Raw genomic sequence first — 21,387 nt, 5'->3', positions numbered from 1 at the left:
CACCAAATCAGCATATTAGAATGATTTCTGAAGGATCATGTGGCACTGAAGACTGAAGTAATGATGCTGAAAATTCAGCTTTGCCACCACAGGAATAAATGACATTTTAAAATATATTAAAATAGAAAGAAATATTTTAAATTGTAATAGTATTTCACAATTGATATAATGTATAAAATAGCTAGGCTATTTATTCAGGAACACGGTTCTCATTTCATTTTTGGTGTGTAGATTACTGCATATTGCATTGAATATTGCATGCAGTGCCATACAGAAAATATTTATTTTATTATAAATTCTATTAATTAAGATTATTATTTGTGACTTTTTTTTAATAGGCTATTCATGCAGCTGGAGTAGCAATGGCTTACCGGTGGTTCTTATGAAACATTGTGGCACAGACACAACAGACCTGAAAAGATTTATGTACTGTAAACACTCATTGTCAAACTTCCAAGCCCAGATAGCTTACCAGTTTTGATCAGACTCTTTGGCTGTGAGGACGGATTTATATCCGCTGGCTTCATAGGATAAGCATTAGGCCAGAAACATTTCTTGTGAGAAGAAAGGCAAGAAGTGTCTTCAGGAAACAGCATCAGTCCACAGCTGAAAGACACACTGATAAGAGCCCTGCCGTCTCAGGCCATTAGCCGTGCACTATCTGTACAAGCAAAAACACGTGCAACTTCCTACTACTGAAAAACACTGTGACCCCCTCCCCCAGCACACACTCTTCAAAGATTAGATCTTACACAAGTCTCTTTCATAGAGTAACCTACAATGTCCCATTCAATTTACATTTTTGCAATATGCCTAACAGCACTGGTTCATGAAAAAGTCACTAACATGAGTCAATGATGTGATGCAATGCATTTAAAAAAGCGAATCCACTGGCTTTTGTAGTGTCAGTGAGAGAGTGTGACTTCAACAAGATGAGGCAAGGTTGAGCGTCAGCGCTGCTGGTCTTGGACAGCACAATTTCCGTTGTGAAATTGTCCTGTGACAGCAGCCAAGTCATATATGCTGAATTGTGACTCATCTAAAGAGCAGGTATTGTAGAGGTTGCCTGGTGCAAGAGACCCGAGACCAGTTTCAGAGCTGTATTTGACTATGGTCAGGGGTTTTTCTGGATGAGCGAAGCTGATCCTGGACCACCCCTATCAAGTAACCTCTTTTTTTAGTGATTCATTTTCCCACAGCACAGCATGCTTTAACCAACATGACAGGTGGCGAGTGAAGTTTCAACGACTTCCACATCAAAAGTGGAACTGGAGGAAGCTACGACTTTGTCTTTTTCTGCAATTTCTTGCACCTGATCCCTGTAGGAACAACAATAGTCAACAATATTGACTGATATGATCAAGCTGCTAAACGGCTTGTTATGGCTGACAGACGGTAAATTGTGAAAAAAAAAATTAAATGCTACAAGTTAATTGAAGCATTACAACATTATATTGTATAGTATGAAAAATGGATATTTATTATGCAATTTGCTAAAGATTACATTTAACTGTTATTAAATAGTGTTTTTAAGTTTAAGTGCATGTTGGTGAATGGAAGACTACAGTAATTATGATTTTAGCTTTCCCGTTTGCTCCAATTGCAAAAAAAAATATATATAGAGAGATTGATTATCAAAACATATCGAATTTACCATCACTCTCTCAGTCGTATTAGAAACACCCTCGTAGCAGTTAATTGGTATTTAGGCCTATTTATTTAATGCCAAGGTAATATAACACAAAGGGTGTTATAAATGTTCATTAAATTTTGAAAAGTAAATATATATGAAAAATACAATATTTATAAAGTTAATAAACGCATTATCAGTGTCTGTGAAAAGGGTCCATTAAATACTAGTTAATAGCTAGTTAATAAATAAAAAAAACAATTTAAGTGAAAAACTTCAGGTACCCTAGATCTTCTAGCATGAGAATAAGGCTAGTCTTAGACTAACTTTATTTATAAAAAAAAATACAATAAAAATAAAAATAAAAAAATATATATATATACATATTATAAGCTTAATCTGCATGTAAAACAAATGGCCATTCAGGTTTTGCAGATGCAATTCATGATCGTTACATTATGTTCAGCAAACTTTTCTCTATTTTTAGCATATTTCTAAACAGAAATATGGGCCAGTGCAATCTTATGTAAGACTGGACAAATAATGAACCAGCTTTAATTGTGGAATGACAAAAGCCACTCTTTAAAAGACAAGCAGAAAGAAACAGCTGCTTGCCGGTGCACAACATGGCAGCATAGGGAATAATACTATCATAAAATTCACATTTTCTGATGCAGAAAAGTCTAAACAGTATACTCATGTACCAACCACTGACAATGCACCGGTTGCAGTTCTTAGTTGATGTACAAAATGAATCAATGAATGTAAAGCTGGCTGAACAAGACTTTCTCTAGAACTAAAGGAAATGTACTTCAGTTATCTTCTATCATGACTCATGATACTCAGAGATGATTTTTAAAGCAGAGGAAAATGTATGTGGGCTCAAATTATACTGTCCCTGGTGGAGCTTCCATTGACTCATCACTGAACGCCATTTTGCTTCCTGGTGTAAGTTCAACAGTACTTCAGATGGAGATGGGTGTCAAGGACAAGCACAAGGTATGTTTTTGGAGTTTAAGCACATCTCTGTTTATTTACTGTGAATCCCACCTTGCCATCACTATAATATATATTTACACTGATATAGGAAATATTATATATATATATATATATATATATATATTTCCTTTTATGTGAGCACTTATGGGCAGACACACCAAAGTGACTTAGGGGTCATTCACACAGCATACTTTCTTGTGTCCATCTGGTTTTTGAATTGTTTTCTAGATCAAGAGCACTAGACAGACAATGCATTTGAAATGCTGTGTCAAGTCAAAAGCAACACTTCATTGTACACTGTTCTAGTTTTTTTTTTTTTTTTTACATGGAAGATTACTTCCTGTGTAAGCAACCCCTTACAGTGCATTCAAGGTGGTCTATCTGAACATATTAAAGGCTAAATGGAAGCAACACCAGTACCAGTCATTTGTAAGCTTACTTAAATAAATTGGAACGAAAGTCCACAATATAGGCTAGCGGCTTAGTAATTATTACTAGCTAGTTTGTAACTAACTCTGTCGTACTATATTTGGTTGCACCATTTGTTCTTAAGGCAGAACGTAGCTAGTAGGTCGTAAGCTCTCCGTAAGATAATGCGTAGTCGCATATGACGTTTACCCTCAATGATCCAATAGCAGATTTTAAATACATGAGCAGAAGTTACGTTTAAATGTGTGAGTTTCCATTAAATAAATACGATAAATACGATGCTAATATTACGAATAACATAACAGATATTTTATATGTAAATAACATTCAGAAGCTTTTATTTGAAATTAATGAGGATCAATAATTAAATAAATGCTGATAAAAAAATAAAATAAAAAAAACATAAGAAATCATATTTATTTACTATGACTGATTTCATTTGACATGCAAAACATTGACCAATGCACACAGAGGTGTGCTGTTTAGGATGCTTTAGATCCGCTAAAACAGTGATTTTATTCATGCATCATGTTCTCTCTCTCTTAAAATGTAAGCAAGTGTAGCCTAAATGTCTATTGATGCAGTTCAGTCAGTCTGCTATTTTATTCCATACATTACTCCTGATCGGAAGCTTCAGTAAATATTTAGCTTAATTGTAGAGTAGTTCAGCTTTATCAAAGTTTAATGGTACAACGCAAAAATATTTAGTAGTGCACAAGTTTTAACTTGGTGACCCTATACGTCAAAACTAGACTAAGTTGTAACCAGCCACAGAGTGCCAGCAGCATCTCGGTTCAGATTTCATTACCTTTTACTAACGACCGAGCAGAGACCTCACTGTACTAGTGACGAGGTCTCTGATTCGAAAATATAGAGCTGAAACTAATAATGAATATTTGCAGACTTTGATCGCTGCCTCTATAACTAAGGTGAGTTATATAGACTAAAAGCATGTGGCAGAAATAAACAAAGTGTTGGAGAGAAGAATAGGCTATCTAACTGAGCTCTGGAGGTCCCATAAACACAAAAAAAGTGCAATAGTACAACCAGGTTTTCTATACATGTGCATGAATATGGATCCTTCAATTAGGGGAATATATTATTAGAGCTTTAATACATGTTTATTTACTCCCACCCTCTACCTCCCCTTAAAAAACGAGGCTACTTTTTAAAACAATGTCATTATAGCTCCAATTAAGGATGTTTTTTATTTGTTATTTTACAATTTTTACATTATGATCTGCCATTACAAAATCAGTCAGTATTTGAGAATTTGAATTCATAAAGAAACCATTTTGTTTTTATTAGATCAAAATGAACCATCCATCTCTAACACAAGTTGCTGTTATCAACTGTTGAAATCACCATCATAAAAAAGAAATCAATAAAAATCCACACCATCAAATATAGCCAACCAAAATTCACTTGAAGGTTGATCACCGTCATGATCAAATCTTTAACGTTACTCCAGTAAAAATGCATCAAAAGAAATTTTGAATATGATTAAAAAAGCTGTCAAAAGTGACTCTAACTGAAGAATCACTCAATACAGTAGGCTACTTTGAGCGTAGGTCAGAAAACTCTTAATATTACTGATATTATATTCTAATGGTCGAGCCTGTAATCCCACCTCTGTCTTCGCAGATTAGCCTACCTGTATGAATCTACACTCCATTACAGATGAAATCAGTGTAGGCTACCATCCAGAACATCACCTGGAACGCGCGTTTCAGCCTTGTCACCGGAGCATTTCCAATTTTAAACGGGTGTCCTCTTCAAGTTTGTCAAGACAGCGAAGGAACATGATAATCCGTGATATAACGTTACAAACTGTTCTTTTTCCTGTTACGTTCGTCGGGAGACAGCAATTGGTCTACTTTCTGGAGTGTGCTCGGTCGCTGTTAGTTCAGAACCACCGTTTGCTGCCTGTCCGTGTCGTGCTTTTCACGTGGAGCTCATATCGTGACAGTCTACCTAAGTTCAGGTGCTACGGGTGTTTCCATCCAGACTGGGATTCCCTTCAGGCAGCTGTCTCTCTCTCTCTCTCTCTCTCTCTCTCTCTCTCTCTCTCTCTCTCTCTCTCTCTCTCTCTCATCCGAACTGACAGCCACCTGAGTTTCAGCACTGTCGCACTCTATAACCATCTACATTATCTTTAGTCTAGGAGAGGAAACAAATAAACGAACTTACCCAAACGAAACCAAATCCTCCGGCGACAGCGCGATCATTTACGGAGGAATAAAATAGCGAAGTTTTGGCGTAGTTAATATCGCGGCTGGGCGACCTCAGCGGTTCCAGCGTTGCTGACGTAGGATGATGATAAAACGTTAATTTGCATATGTGTTAAGTCCTCTGTGATTGGTTAGCGTTGAATTCATTTCTTTGGAATAACTGGGACGTCCGTTTTGAGTCCTCGGGTTGAGTTTTAGCAAAGGTCAATATAATGTCCTTAAAATGTTACTCGTAATCTATAACATGATTGTACAGTACCAAAACAGGAAGTAAGAGAGTTGAAACAACAAGATGGCCGTGCCGGGAAGTCAGCCAATCAGAGATGGTTTTACATCGATTGTGAATCAGCCTATGGTAGTGGAAGCAGTGGGAGGAGAGAAGCGGAGAAAAGTTGCTGTCGGTCCCTCTGATATTTGATCACCTCTGGTGGATCTTTTGGGAACTGTCTCTTGTAAACACTCTGACATGACAAATACAGCAGAAACTGGAGCATGTCAAATGCAAAAGGAGTATAATCAAAATGACTCTTTTTACCCAGCGCCAGTTTATCACAGAAAGTTTGAGGTACCACAGTTCACTTTTCACATCAAAATAGAATATATAAGCCTATATATAGACACACACATTATATATAGACCTACATATATAAGAGTCACTCTCAATCTGTCTGTCTATAAAGCCTATACAAAAACAGCCTTCATGTTATTTACTTACACTTCAGCTTGTGATTCTTATTAAGTGGGGGTCATTTTTTAGGATTCTCTACCTAAGTCTCTGAGACCCTAACACCTTGCACTTCTGGAGACTCCAGGTAGGTTGCAGTTCTGTAAAATTGGTGGCGCTGGAGACTTAAGGGTTCCTGATGGTTTCACTTAATTCTTCACCTTAATTCTTAATTATTTTGCAGTTAACATGTGTCTTTTCTTCTCCACCTGTTTCTGACCCTGCTGACCCAATGAGTATTTCACTTTCCAATGGTCATGCCTTAACTGCAATTTGTGTTGAATTAGTATTGCATCCTTCTCATGGGGATTTAATCATTTTTGACTTTTAAGTCTGAGTTAAATCTCTTTTTTGGCTTATTTTATCTGTAAAAGAAAACGTGCCTAATAATTATGCACACCTGAATAGAAGGCGTTAAAAAAAATGTAACCGTAGTTATTACGATTAATGTGTTTTGGAATTGGTAAAATGTGCCTGGAAAAAAAATAGGATCAGAAAATCAACGTGACTATATATATATATATGTGTGTGTGTGTGTGTGCATGCAAATCCAATAATAAAGCAGTGCTATCTCCACAAAATGCCAAACAGCAAATGTGTGATCCATGCAGAACTAAATTATATTATCTTGATTTATAATGTATTCTCCATAAATGGAGGAAATTTTATTGCAAATATCAACACTAAAATGTATTCCCACTAAATACAACATCAGACCAGTTTCATTCTTAATGCATTTATTGGCTTTTAACAGATAAAAAAAAAAAAAAAAAAAATTTACATCAGTATTCTTACTGAAACTGCCCAAAATAGACAAAAAAGAAAGAAAAGCATTGTAAAACAGCCAAAAAATAAAAATAATAATCATCTAAAAAATGTCAACCATCGTAAATTTCTAGATAAATAAATGAGCTATGGACTCTGTTATTGAGGCCATTCATTTAATTGAACTGCTCCACTATTTACACATCAAACCCATTTAGATCAAACCATTAGGACACAATAAAAGTGAATTACAAAAAAAAAAAAAAAAGGGATTAACTTAGTCTTACTGAATAGTCTTGCTCTGTATTTTACATTAAAACCGTTTCATACACAGGATATTACACACACACAAAAAAACCCTCAACCCAAATACATCAAGACGCAAAAAAAGAGAAAAAAGCATTCTGTCCCAGTCTGCTAGTGTACGTTTCACATTAAGACTAACCAAGTTTGTGGGGAAAGGAAAACCAAAGGAAACTATCAAATCTATCAAATTATTTGTTAGAAAACCAAGTTCATCATTTAGAAGATCATCACCTACACAAATAAGTGAGGTGGTTTGTTGTGCCTGAAAACATGTGCAAGTAACATTATTGGCTAGAACCATCTCTGTGCCATCTGTGCGTTCAAGCCTCAGCATTGAAATGAACGAGTGGGGTCTTTAGTTCTATACTGGGAACATGTCTATAGTTCTGAACCCATTAAAGCAGTTTAAAATGATTTTCTTTTAAAGCTGAGCAAGGGTTTTGCAAATGAAGATGAAGTTCATAGAACTGCATCAGAATTCTATACATGTGGTTCGGCGCAGCCACAGTAGCATAGCGCCCCTCCTGGTGGACAGACAGAAGCACTGAAGATTCACGTCTGAAGGGGGTTGTCTTCTTTGCTGAAAGGCTGAGTGGAACCAGGCTTCACCCAAGACAGCCCAGACACCGGCAATCCTTTGTTATAATCATCTGGTCGCCGCTATAACAACAAGAAAAGGCCATTGGTCACAAACACAGAGGCTGTAATTCATATTTTCACAATAATTCACATTTTAACCAATCCACTAGTACGTAGAACAAGACAACAGGATATATGAGCGGATATAGTGTTCCACACACACACAAGCTACTGAATTAAAATGAGGCATGCATTAGATACCAGGAAGAAGCCAGCTTTTACTTGGTTGTGAGGAGCAGTCAGGGGAGCGTCACACACTCACTTTATGTGCAAACATCTTCTCTTTTGCCTCTTCATGCACCGCTGGATTCCACGGAGAGAAGCTGCAGAGAGAAAACGCAAATATTAGATACAGAAAAACAAATGAGATGAGGTCCAGTCTGATGACTCAATGCTGAACTTTTAACCTCACTGAACACAAACTTTCACGAATGACTTCAGGTTTCAAACAGTACGGCTGCAATTGCACTGCAAGGCTTATTAGATCTTTTGACCATATCCCCAAAAAAATGTCTAGCCCTTTTTACACTCACTTAAGACATGACTCATATCTGATATCTGCTTTTACATGAATCCCTGTACAAACTAGAATAAATTCCATTGGTAGTGATCGCTTTAGTTTTTTTCAGCTGTGAGTTTAATTGCTTCAAAATCTTGGGCTGCCCACTATTAGTCAACTAAACGTTAGTCGACGAGAAGAGGCGTAGTCAACCAAATTTGTATTAGTTGGCTAGTCGAAAAAAAGAAAACACCGGATGCGATTTCTGCCGTCTCGCTCTCCGTGAACTGGAGTACGTCAAAAATTAACCGACACTCAGCGTATAGGCTACTAGAGTGAGAAATATTTTTATAGGAAGCTTGAAATGCCTACTTTTAAATGAAACCATTCAAATCAAAAAGAAACTCTCTGATTATGTAATCCATATGAAATATGGGTTCACTATAATGCGGAGATGGCGAGTCAGCATCGTCAACTTAATCTTTGCAGCCGACACAGACTCAGAAAACAGTAGTTTATTAATAAAGAATTAAAATGTCTCCTTGCTATTTTTTCACCAACACATTCATAATCATTGATTTTGCCAGTGCTTTGCGGCAAGCTTTTATGTGTGCTTGAGTGCGAGGCATATATTTCGCCCCCCAGTATATATTAAAATAGTTAAATTAATATAAACATGTGATTAGTTGACTAATGGCTTAAATGAATGACTACTAGTCAACTAAAAAAAATTGAGCTGGTGTCACCCCTATCAAAAACGTTATCACCTTGTTGCTGAAAAATATAATTTAGCTTTCAGTAGCAAAGCTATTTTATGTATAAAAATTCATGGGCCAGAGTCTCACAACAAGTTTCTGTGTGTGCGCAATATCTTGCCTATATATATACACTCACCTAAAGGATTATTAGGAACACCTGTTCAATTTCTCATTAATGCAATTATCTAATCAACCAATCACATGGCAGTTGCTTCAATGCATTTAGGGGTGTGGTCCTGGTCAAGACAATCTCCTGAACTCCAAACTGAATGTCAGAATGGGAAAGAAAGGTGATTTAAGCAATTTTGAGCGTGGCATGGTTGTTGGTGCCAGACGGGCCGGTCTGAGTATTTCATAATCTGCTCAGTTACTGGGATTTTCACGCACAACCATTTCTAGGCTTTACAAAGAATGGTGTGAAAAGGGAAAAACATCCAGTATGCGGCAGTCCTGTGGGCGAAAATGCCTTGTTGATGCTAGAGGTCAGAGGAGAATGGGCCGACTGATTCAAGCTGATAGAAGAGCAACTTTGACTGAAATAACCACTCGTTACAACCGAGGTATGCAGCAAAGCATTTGTGAAGCCACAACACGCACAACCTTGAGGCGGATGGGCTACAACAGCAGAAGACCCCACCGGGTACCACTCATCTCCACTACAAATAGGAAAAAGAGGCTACAATTTGCACGAGCTCACCAAAATTGGACAGTTGAAGACTGGAAAAATGTTGCCTGGTCTGATGAGTCTCGATTTCTCTTGAGACATTCAGATGGTAGAGTCAGAATTTGGCGTAAACAGAATGAGAACATGGATCCATCATGCCTTGTTACCACTGTGCAGGCTGTTAGTGGTGGTGTAATGGTGTGGGGGATGTTTTCTTGGCACACTTTAGGCCCCTTAGTGCCAATTGGGCATCGTTTAAATGCCACGGCCTACCTGAGCATTGTTTCTGACCATGTCCATCCCTTTATGACCACCATGTACCCATCCTCTGATGGCTACTTCCAGCAGGATAATACACCATGTCACAAAGCTCGAATCATTTCAAATTGGTTTCTTGAACATGACAATGAGTTCACTGTACTAAAATGGCCCCCACAGTCACCAGATCTCAACCCAATAGAGCATCTTTGGAATGTGGTGGAACGGGAGCTTCATGCCCTGGATGTGCATCCCACAAATCTCCAGATGCTATCCTATCAATATGGGCCAACATTTCTAAAGAATGCTTTCAGCACCTTGTTGAATCAATGCTACGTAGAATTAAGGCAGTTCTGAAGGCGAAAGGGGGTCAAACACAGTATTAGTATGGTGTTCCTAATAATCCTTTAGGTGAGTATATAACGTTTTCACCTCAAAACAAGTGAGTTTTAACGAGCGCATACAGGAACGCTGGCTGCATAATACAACAAAGAAAAGCCTCGCTTTGTCCCTCACCTTGTGGTAGCTTGGAGTTCCAATTTAGACATAGGTCAGATGTCCAGATATCAGATATGCATCCGAAACCACATTTGACAGAGGCTCTGAACGGATGTGAAATATCTTGTGCAGATTTTTTTGTTTATATGTGCGCAACAATATCAAATCTGTCTCAAATAATAAAAACATAGCCTAAGAGACCATCATTATGGAGGAAAACTCCACAACACAACATCTGAGTGTTGTACTTGCCTTATTGCATAAGGGTCATCGATCTTGGGCTGATCGAACAGGTGACTATTGCATAGCTTGACACTGTCTACCACCTTGCTTTTGTAGAGCTGGATGTCTTTTTCATACCTGCACAGACAGCATTGATATTAGTAAGTAAAAGCAGTCAAAAGTACAGGACTTCAAAACAATCTTATAACTACTGGGAGGCACAGCTAAGAGGAAATGAATGCAGGGGGGAAAAAAGCTAAACAAGCTTTCATCTTGAAGTGTGAAGCCAAGTCTGAGGTTGGACTAAGCTTGTAAACACCATATGTCTTCAGATGCACAGGAAGTCAAAATAAGCTCAGACTAACATAGGCAATGCCCAAACACGAAAGAAAGAGAGATTGTGGTAACTTCATTTCACTGTAAAGCAGAACCAAATTCAGTGGCTGACACTCTTATCTAGTGACTGTCACAAGTGTTAGTGCTCTGAAGTGTTCAAACTGTGGGGACTACAAAAATGATACAGAATCCACCACTCACAGCACAGCAGCCTCTGGGTTGAGCGGATCCATGGTGTTGATCTTATAGAAGATTGTGCGGGCGTACATAAGAACCTGCCAGATATGGTTGTGGTTTCGTCTGCAAAATCAGAGAAATATACATAAATAAAATCCTTTCCCCATAGTCACAAAAAAAATTGCCCAAATAACCTTGAGCCCCTTTAGACTATGGCATCTCCATGAAGGCAAAAATGATAAATGTCTATATAAATATAATTTTCACCTTATTTTTATTCATTACTAAGTAAGCACCTTACTTTAATTTTATTACAAATTTTATTAGTTAGTTAATTCGTTTTTTTTTTTCCTTGTCGTTACTTATTTTGTCTATAATGCTTTAGAAATTTTATATGTAGACAATCATGCCAATGAAGTACTTTAAACAATTGAAAATGACAGCAGGGCTTCATTTCCTTTTAAACAGACCTCCATTTGGTGAAAGCTCTTCTCACATCCAGCTCGCCAGAGACCGGGTCCACTAGTGGGTGGAAAACTGGGGTGTCGAAGACAACCCTCTGAAAGAACACACATAAATGCAACAGAAAAGAAAAATATATTAGCTCTTCTGATGACTGCAAACTGAGAGGACAAATAGATATGGCCATAGTGAAAACTCCAAAATTAATTGTTCAAAAGGTTTCGGAACCCTCTGGATCATTTTTTCCCGACATTCATGATTACTGAATAAGCTTATCTATATTCTGTTATATCCAATAGACTTTCCATGACTTAAGTATTTATTCATTTATATGACTTTTTCAAACCTGGAATAAGAAACATAAATAAATTGAAGAAATTGAAATTGAAACATAAATAAAAAACACACCTCTGCTGACTTGATAAAGTTGGGCAGGGCTAAAAGGGGCTGGGGGACACAACACTACTAACTCTAGTGGATCCTCAAACTCTCTGGAAAACCTCAGAGTAGCTCCACCAGGCTCAATCGTGAATTAAGTGCTGCACACATTTTGTTCTTTAAATAGTACAGCATTTTCTTTATTAAAAAAAACACGATGCTTGTAAAGGCTAATGTTTTATGTATTTGAGGAGCAGAGGGTCTTAGTCTGGTATTTGCCATCTAGTCATATCCAATTCAGCCTGTGCATAGCACGTCATCTTTTATAACACAACATTTTGGCTAAGTGTATTAAACGACAGGAAAAACGACAGGAGTGCCCACATAGCTACAATAAACTTGATAAATGTAATGCGATCCACTTACTGCCTCAACAAAACAAATCTCCAACATTCGCTGGAAAATATTGATAATATAACACGCAAGTTTCTGACCATACATAAAGCCACGCTACTAACTTTAATAAATAAATAAAAAATAGTTTTTTTGTATTTATTTCCTGAATAGTAGCGGTTCAACACTAACCTGCAATTTTTGCTGGTTTAAAACACACACAACCACATTGGATTTTACCTGCCATTCATTTTCAAAACTACCGAGATTCAAAAGCTAATGCTAGCACACTGTTACTGCGACTTACCTTAGATGACTTGACAGCTGAGCGAGGGCATTTCACTCGCATTGGATGTATCAACGTTACATTTGCATAGGTCGTACTATTTGAATTCAAGATTGGTTGACTGCCAAATTAAAATATTAAACAGAACGATGAAATAACATTATGTTGTTAATAGTAATTTTAAATTGTTCAGAACAGTTAAACTTGATTTTGTTTTTGTTTGTTCCTGTAAAAATTGTGTTTGTTTCTGTTTTTTGTTTTCATTCCTTGAACCTGTTCAGAGCCAAGGCAGCCAGTAATGTTCTGTTCCTAGACACACCCTGATGTCATCACATCATCAGTTACAGAATTAAGATTGAAGCATTTCAACATTCCATTTGCCATTAAAACAATGAATAAAGACTACAGCAAGGTCTGACTTTACTATGGTTAGCTTAGGCAATAAATTAGCCTGCAGAGGTGGAATCTGGTGTCTTTCTAGAAACCAAACTATATAGAAAAGCTGTTTATCACCACGTTTTTTGTTGTTGTTGTTGTTGTTGTTTTTACAGACCTATACATGACAAACATAACATTGCAAATGTTGTAAATTGTAACCAGCTGATGGAAAATAATCTAATGTGCATTTTAAATGTAAACAATCAGTATAAGGTAACTAGAATTATTCACAGAGCAGATGAAATGCCTAAAATCATTTATCATTAACTAATTAATCTTCTCTTTTCTTAAAAAAAAAAAATATATATATATATATGGTTTGAAATGTGAGGTTTATCATTTTATGAAACTTTGTCAAAACTTTATTTAAACATGTAGTACATGTTGGTAGACAACATGTTATGATACAAGTCACCAACAAACATGTTTTCGTAAACTTAAAACCTGTCTGTCATTGGTAATGTTAATATTTTAATGTTTATCTAAAAAAGAAAAAAGAAAATAAAGTGCACAGCGCTGCCAATTTTATTTGTTGTGTGTCAGCTTTTGATATAAAACCTGGTGAAATGATTTCACTGTGTGTATCAGTACTTTTTAAACATTTCCAGCACATAATATTGATCATTTTGATCACTATAACCATGATATGTAATTTTCATACCATTTCATCTCTACATCACAACAAGTCATGGATTGAATGAACACAAGTAGCAGTGCACTGGTCATGTTACGGCAAAAAATTCAGCGGAAAGAGTAAAAATAGTAAAGTGTATACTGTACTTACAGGACAGTCTCCATCTGGGTAGTTATCAGGAATGTAGACGGTGAACTTAAAAACACCATCTTGGTACAAGCCATGTCGAATGAAAATCACACCAAACCACACTGCAACAAAAAAATAGACATTGATGTATATCTGACAGAGCCAATCAGCAATACAGCAATCAATTTAACTCTTCAGCTCAGTTATTGGACATTAATAATTCCACACTAGGGATGTCAACGATTAATCGACGATCGATTAATTGTCGATAATACATTTAATCGATACAACTTATCGATCATCGATTAAGCAGGTCTTCATGCGCGTGCGCGCTGCTCAACCGCGAAACATGTAAAGCGAGCGCGCCGGACTTATGTTTGGGACCATTTTACACCTTCATGATGACTATAAGTTTGCGTGTGCATTCGCAGCCTTTTGTTTTGTGCAAATGTAAGTTGTAATACTGTTTATTTTGTGTATGCCTATCTATATCTGATTTATCTCGCATTGGATGCATTCGGTTAAGAATTAACTCTGTAGTAAATCGTCAGCTTCAGCGCGCGCAGCTCAAACGGCAGTGCACGACTAATAATGACTATTGGGACTGTAATATTACATAACATTATAAAGAGAACACTATTGTAATAAAACATTGTGAATTATTTGGGTTTAGTTGCCGTGTCGCGTTGCTCCAGGAAGAGCAGTACGTCCACAACATGAGTAGTTCTGAATGAATGGCACGTAACTTTCACTTGTGCATGAATTTGCGTCATTTTGTGCAGATATAATTTGTAATATTATGTTTATTTTGAATATATCTGATTAATCTCATATAGGATACGTTTCTTTTAGATAAATAATGTGCTAGCAAAGTGCTCCAGTTTAACGGTAGCAGATTCATTCAGCGCATGCAGTTGTTCCAGGAAGAGCGCGTCCACAACTGTCACACATTCTAAGCGCATACGAGGCGTTGGTGACACGTTGTATTAGTAGTTATATTTGAATAATTAATTTAATTAGCAATCACATCGAAACATTTTACAATCCTACTAGCCCTTTATTTATATTTATAACCAGTCTCATTGATTTGGTGAGGAACATAGTGTTTTGAGCAGCATTTGCAGACTCTGTCATGCTGTTGGCCATAGCCACTGCAGTAGACGCATATCGCAGTATTACGGCTAACGATTAATCGATTAATTGATCGTTAATTTAAATGACGATCGATCATGGGAATTTGTGAAAATTTACATCCCTATTCCACACATTATCCATTTGATACAAAAACTGCAATAAAAATAAAATAAAAAAACACAATGACTTACACTGCATTTAGATTCAAAAACAAATTTCCACCAATCCTAGCTTTTTTTTTTTTCTGCATTCCATTCAAAAACAAATTTCCACCAATCCTAGCTTTTTTTTTGCACGTGAGAACATATTGCATTTTATTTCCTTGAATGTGTGCATTTATCATTAATCACGCCAGCATATTCACGTGTCAATGCATCCTCATCATGACATAGTTGTAGAATTCCACACAAGGTTCTAAGTAGAAGTTAACTGACTGCACATTCTGTTGCACTTTTCCAGGCAGGAAGTTGGAAATTCTTTTGGAGTTGAATGGAATGCAGCATTCTGCGTGAGAGTGGAGGAAGACATTCTTACTCAGTGCTGATCTGTATGAAGGCTGTACATAGATACCAGGGAGCTTCTGCTTGATCACCAATGTGCTGCAACAGAGACATGGTCACAATTGTCCATTTCAACAATACACCTAAAAATCTAAATATTGCATAACCTAAAGATGTTGCTACACAACTCCAGGGAAAATCAGAATAACAAATGTGAATAACCGGTGTGATGCATATTCTTAGATGGTTAGGTTACATTAACATAAAATCTTGTTCTATCTTGGGTATGTTTTGGGATGTTTTATAGTCACAGCTTCATTTAAATCAACACTACTAAGAAGTCACAACTATTACTGCCCAAAACCCAGTGGAAGCCTGTGGATCTGATCTCCTGTACAATTGGAAGACAAAAAGTGTGCACATCCAGCAGGCAAAAACCTCAACGAGGGTTTCATCAAAAATACAGTAAAAACAGTAATATTGCAAAATATTATTACAAATAAAAATAGAAATAAACTTTCCTATTTGAATATATTTTAAAATGAAATTTATTCTTGTAATGTTAAAGCAGAATTTTCAGCATCATTACTCCAGTCTTCAGTGTCACATGATCCTTCAGAAATCCTTCTAACATGCTGATTTGGTGCTCAAGTAACATTTCGTATTATTATTTTTACAATCAACGTTGAAAACATTGAAAAACATTTTTGAAGGATCATGTGACACTAAAGACTGGAGTAATGACGCTGGAAATTCAACTTTGTCATCATAGGAACAAATGACATTTTTAAATGTATTCAAATTGAAATATTATTACAACTTAAAGTAATTGTTCTCTCAGTATTACTGTTTTTACTGTATTTTTTATTAAATAAATGCAGCCTTGGTGAGCATAAGAGACTTCTTTCCAAAACGTTTTTAAAAAAGTAACGTTTCCAAACTTTTGAAAGGTACTGCAAGTCTGTCCAATGAAGGTCACTTTTGGTGAGAACAAGCAATAATTTATTTTTCTATTTATGGAGCTGTGGTGTGACAACTTTGTCATGTACAATTATCAACGAAAGTCAATGAATAAGAACGGGGCATCACTCACAACTCAGCAAGCAGCGAGTACTCCAGGTAGAAAGGGCCGTACGAGGCGTGGGTGCCATTGGCAGACTGTGTTGAGGAGGCCGGAGAGGCAGCTTTAGTGATGGGGATGGCATTCTTCGGGATGGAGGGAAGCTGTTTCTTACCAAACGAAGGACGAGCTGGACTGGCTCTCTGCTCCCCTGGACCACTCTGCTCTTCAGCGTCAGATCTCTGCACACACATGCACCAACAAATGAAACTTATAGTTTTTTTTACTCTTTCCTTTTGTTTGCAAGTGTTAATGTTTTAAACATTTGGAATTCCCAGGGGCAAATTTCTCTAGTACTCAACCTGCCTAATAACGCTACTGTTCTAGACCATTTCTTCAAAGACATCAATTTTCATTGCAGTAAATGTTCTAGTTAATGAAACAAGCAGTTATACTTTTTAACTGTAAAACAGTTACTAGAATCAGAGAATGAGCTTTATAACAACAAAAAAAGACAATATCATATTTAATTTTCTTTGGAATTTGAGTGAAATGTGATCTTGATAAGTCAAGTCATGCTATTCACCCACTATAAATCTATATCACAGAACTCAGAATTGGAGAACCCTCTGAAAGTTTGTTTCTTTTTTCTTAATTTTTCTTTTTTCTTAATGATTATGCGTTAATCTACCATAAGCATGATCTAGCACTGTTAGACTCGCCTAATACATTTTACCTTATTTGAATCCATTATGCAGAATTTCTCTTAGCACAGAGAGAAAAAAAACCCTGCAGACTCCATCTGGGCCTCACTATAATTCAAGAGACGAAAGTAAATATCAGACACCAGAAATTCACAAGCAGTAGGGGCTAAATGGAAACTAACACAGCAAACGGATACAGCACATAGCCTCTAATAAAGCCAACGACAACAAGTTACAGCTGAATAATCATAGAATACAGTCAAAATACACCTCTCAAAGAAGTTACAAACAGCTAGTCTAAGTGTCTACCATAAATCAATGAGACAAAGCAGTTGGGTCATGAGTCAGCATCTATTAAGAAACAGCTGAATTTAACGTCTTTATGACAGCTGCGACGCCACGCCACACCAAAGTTAGGACGACAACACCTCTGTAGTTTGCAACAAACAAACTGTTACTTCTTGTCTAAGTTAAAAGCATTAATTGACTGCAATTCTCAGACTTCAGCAAGAGTTTAAAACAACCATAACTTCAAAACTAATCAATGTTTTTTTAGGAGAGTGAGCCACTAGCCTAAAAACACCCTCCTCCACCACAAAAGCTTGTGACTTTAGAGAGGCTGATCTGTGTGAAATCACCTTTAAACCCTGAGCCTCCCACGTGAGTTCCTTATTGAAGTCACCTGTTGTAAACCAGTCCATTCCTCTTAGTCTGTGCAATAAACTTCAGGTAAAGGACATTGGGATATGCTGCATAACAATGTCAGGCAGTACCTCAAGATTTATAAAAAAGAAATAATATATTTATATATAAAATATTTATATATATGCCCACTAAATTCATATATTTGCATCACATGTAAAAAGTACTGGCATTTACAAGACATAGAGGTGGACTGCCTAGAGTTCTGCTACAAGACCCGAAATCGACGGGTCCCGAAAAACGTAAAATTTTTGGGTCAGTTCAGGTTTGAAAAAATGAAACTAAAACGCACTCTCTCGGTCACAACACGGCAGACAGGTTTGGGCCGGATTCAGGCCTCAAATTTAACAGCACCGGTCGGGTCAGGCAGGATCAAGTCAAGCGTTCTCAGGTACGGGCCAGGTTCTGGCTTAAATTTAAAGCCTGTTCAGACTTTTAGGACTGCCATACTTTACCTTACGACCAGCGTTTGTCGACATGCTCCAGAATGGGTTCATTACTCATTGAGCTCTTGATGGGTGTATGCTTGTCCACTTTTTGGTGGCATCCGAAGAATTCGCTGTGAGAGAAAGAGAAAGAGAAAGAGAGAGAGAGAGAGAGAGAGAGAGAGAGAGAGAGAGAGAGAGAGAGAGAGAGAGAGAGAGAGAGAGAGAAAGTGCTGATGAGAGCCTGAATATTTGAAGAACACAATGGGCAACCTGATGCTGTATGGCAGCTGGTGGCAATCCAATCCCCAATAACCATGTTATTGCCGGTGCTAGTGAGAACTTCAGTGAGCTACAGTATAATGCGGGGGTTTTCAATCTTTTAGATCAGATGCCATGGACCCCCAAATATGATCATCCTCATGCAAGGGACCAGCATCCTAACAGTCAGCGATATAATGACCCAATTTATACCGTGAACAATTAATATTAGAAATGTGAGTAAAACATTCTTTAGAGAATTACATTACTCATTTTTTTACTCCCTATAGTACTTTAAGACTTATTACTTAATGTTGTATTTATTTATTCTTATTAAACAATGTTTACTTATTTCACTTATGACTTAGAGCCAGATCTAGCAGGGTCTTAAGAAACAAACATTAACCTAAACTAAAAATACATATACAATTATAACCAAGGTGAGTGAAATTTCAGTTGTAACATGACAGATGTCAACGCCTGGCACACAGGAAGAACCGCCTTAACTAGAAACAAGAGCTCTGACTCATAAGACAATTGCCTTCATGTTTACCTGACACCCACTGCAGACAGCTTTGTTTCATGACATGTACACTTTAACGTTTAATAAAGTGTTCTCTATGTGAGAACACAGTTTTTAAAGCAGGGTTTAAGGTACTGACACGGTAACTGGACTAGACTAGCCTTCATTTAGCAAAACCTCCGTAACAAACGGGCTTCCACTTACCTGCGACAAATACTGTCACCTGGTTGAAGACATCTCACACAGTAACTTGTCTAGATGTGAAATAGTTTGAGAGTGTTTTTTAATGCCGCACCGTTAACCAGATCACCGACGACACTGTTATGCGAATAATCTCCGACAAATACTGAACACACCTCTAACTAACTTGACAGGAAAAGGCGGGACATAAACACAACTGAGGGGCAGTGATTGGATTTCATTGTGATTGACAAGCTCTTCACCCTATCAAATATTAAATACAGATATCCACAAGGTTAAATGTCTCCAGGTTAACGTTTAGACAGCAAATATTAGGTACATACCGATCATTTTAGATCATTTAAAGTCTAGGAATAGCATCTGCCGCAAAGTGTCGGAAAGTTGTTTTAAATCAGCTGACAAAATACCTCCGGTGTTGTTACCTCGAGTTGTGAGCTGAGCGCATGAACGGACGCGATTTGTAAATTGATCTTACAGTATATACATTGCGTATCTCCGTTAAACTTCCATAAACATTTCTACATTTACAATGGACTCTGAGAAACTTACCGTGCTTAAACTCAGGACATTTCACACGTTTTTAAAACACGTAGTATCCTCCCTCCTCCCAGTTGACTGCACGGAATGGATTCGCGTTGTCATTGACTTATAGAGACGCACGGTAGATTCTATTGGTGCTTTTCCCTGTATATCATATCAGACCAAGGTAGTAAGCTAGGATTGGTCCCTTTAATCGTGGTTTAATGTGAATTTATAAAACATATCCCTGGGTATCTTTATTAATACATAATAAGAGGTCAATTAATTACGAGCCTCAGTGAACCTTTTAAAGTTAACCATTACTTTCATTTAATATACATTACTTGTTATAATTATAGGATGTCTAATAGTTTTCTTTATATTAGTTTTATAAAACTATACTTCAAATATTCCTGCGCTTTTACACGTCTTTTGCAGGTGAAATATCAGTTATCTTACTAAAAAAATAAGAAAGTTTCCACATCCAGGGTTTTAGAATAAAGCAAAGAAGGATACATGTTCAGCATACATTGGTGTTGGCAAGAGATGTGACTGGTTTTGCAATGCCCCCTTTAGGACAACAGAGGGAGTCAAATACTCAGAATTAAAGTAAATCAACAATCTCCCCAAATAACTGCCTAATTTAGTCCTCTCTAAATAGGCACATACTAGGCTTTTACTTTGAAAAGTAGTCGTGTCCTTCTGGCAAAACTGTCATTGATTCTGTCATTACATGGTCACAATTTTTTTATAGACAATTTCATGGTGGCCTACTGCAGTAACTTATGAGTTTTCCTGTTTACTTCTGGAGTAATTGCACTGTAAAATTTGGCACCTGCTTGATTGATTGATTGATTTCTTGAGGGATATGCCTAATAATAATTTATGAGGAACATAGAGGAAAAAAAGAAAAAAGTAATTTACCGCTTCACCGATTTACCTAATTGAGGGAAATTACATTGTCCTGGACTGAAAATGGAAGTTAATTATTGACTTAATTATTGTTTCATTATCTGATTCCATTTTGTTTTTCAACACAGTCTGTTAATATAAGTAATTGGCCTGTGGTTTCTTGATGCAGCCAGCCCAGTAAACAAAGCAAGGTCACTGACTCACTGACAGAATGATTTTGACTGGATCCCAGTGGCATTTCTAAAATGTAAATGTTGGACATGAAAAAGGTGATTTCACTCAGCCTCAAATGCTAATACCCTCTGGCCTACCTGACCTGGAAGTGTTAATAATGTTAACAGCCTAGACAATGACATAATTTGGCACAATCTGATTTCAAACTTCATGCATTTTTTAATATATTCTGCTATGAAATAGTTTAATACTTGTGTGGTACTATCTCTCATGGGTTGTAATGTCTGAGCTCAACTATAATGAGGTCTGTCAGAGAGAGGTCAACAGAGCAAAAATTCAGCACATAGATGTTATTTTGTCTTTTTGTGCTTCCATTTAGACCTTATCATGAGTAGAAATACCTGTTTAAAATGCTTT

At 37.0% G+C, this 21,387-nt stretch overlaps 2 protein-coding genes across 14 annotated transcripts in view; both read right to left on the bottom strand.

Moving 5' to 3' along the window:
• The window catches only part of chd9 (chromodomain helicase DNA binding protein 9), a 69,909-nt gene extending 64,363 nt beyond the window's left edge, over positions 1-5,546 (bottom strand). For 5 of the 6 annotated variants that reach the window (XM_084405724.1, XM_084405727.1, XM_084405726.1 and 2 more), the window contains exon 1: positions 5,249-5,546. The gene's annotated coding sequence lies outside the window, so the exon portion shown is untranslated. Of the gene's footprint in view, positions 1-4,712; positions 5,168-5,248 lie in introns of those variants that run through there. The other variant, XM_084405725.1, reaches the window with a different exon arrangement.
• A 1,189-nt stretch (positions 5,547-6,735) lies between these two features.
• On the bottom strand, positions 6,736-20,050 carry aktip (akt interacting protein). Of its 8 annotated transcripts, none has more exons than XM_084405192.1 (11): positions 19,915-20,035; positions 18,411-18,514; positions 17,286-17,361; positions 16,583-16,791; positions 15,524-15,588; positions 13,877-13,977; positions 11,606-11,694; positions 11,160-11,258; positions 10,653-10,760; positions 7,986-8,046; positions 6,736-7,744 (listed from the first exon to the last, which is right to left on the bottom strand). In XM_084405192.1, the coding sequence occupies exons 3-11, from the start codon at positions 17,298-17,300 to the stop codon at positions 7,637-7,639; spliced, it is 855 nt and encodes a 284-aa protein (XP_084261318.1). In that variant the 5' UTR covers positions 17,301-17,361; positions 18,411-18,514; positions 19,915-20,035; the 3' UTR covers positions 6,736-7,636. The 8 variants fall into 8 exon arrangements, with proteins under 8 accessions (XP_084261318.1, XP_084261322.1, XP_084261321.1 ...); XM_084405196.1 differs by having other exon boundaries at positions 6,737-7,744; positions 7,946-8,046; positions 19,915-19,997; XM_084405195.1 differs by lacking the exon at positions 19,915-20,035 and adding an exon at positions 19,369-19,528 and having other exon boundaries at positions 6,737-7,744; positions 7,946-8,046.
• Positions 20,051-21,387: the final 1,337 nt, after the last annotated feature.

The sequence above is a fragment of the Rutilus rutilus genome (genome assembly GCF_951802725.1).
Source record: "Rutilus rutilus genome assembly, chromosome: 3".
NCBI classification, from domain to species: domain Eukaryota; kingdom Metazoa; phylum Chordata; class Actinopteri; order Cypriniformes; family Leuciscidae; genus Rutilus; species Rutilus rutilus.
This window is presented reverse-complemented; position numbering and strand designations above follow the sequence as displayed.

What these genes read in the sequence shown, in the direction of transcription:
- aktip (XM_084405190.1), bottom strand. Translation starts at nt 18,452, where the DNA reads ATGAACCCATTCTGGAGCATGTCGACAAACGCTGGTCGTAAG. An exon ending in GATGACCCTTATGCAATAAG is followed by an intron (nt 8,047 to 10,652) that starts GCAAGTACAACA and finishes TTCTCTCTGCAG; the next exon opens with CTTCTCTCCGTGGAATCCAG. An exon ending in AGAAGATGTTTGCACATAAA is followed by an intron (nt 7,745 to 7,985) that starts GTGAGTGTGTGA and finishes TTGTTGTTATAG; the next exon opens with CGGCGACCAGATGATTATAA.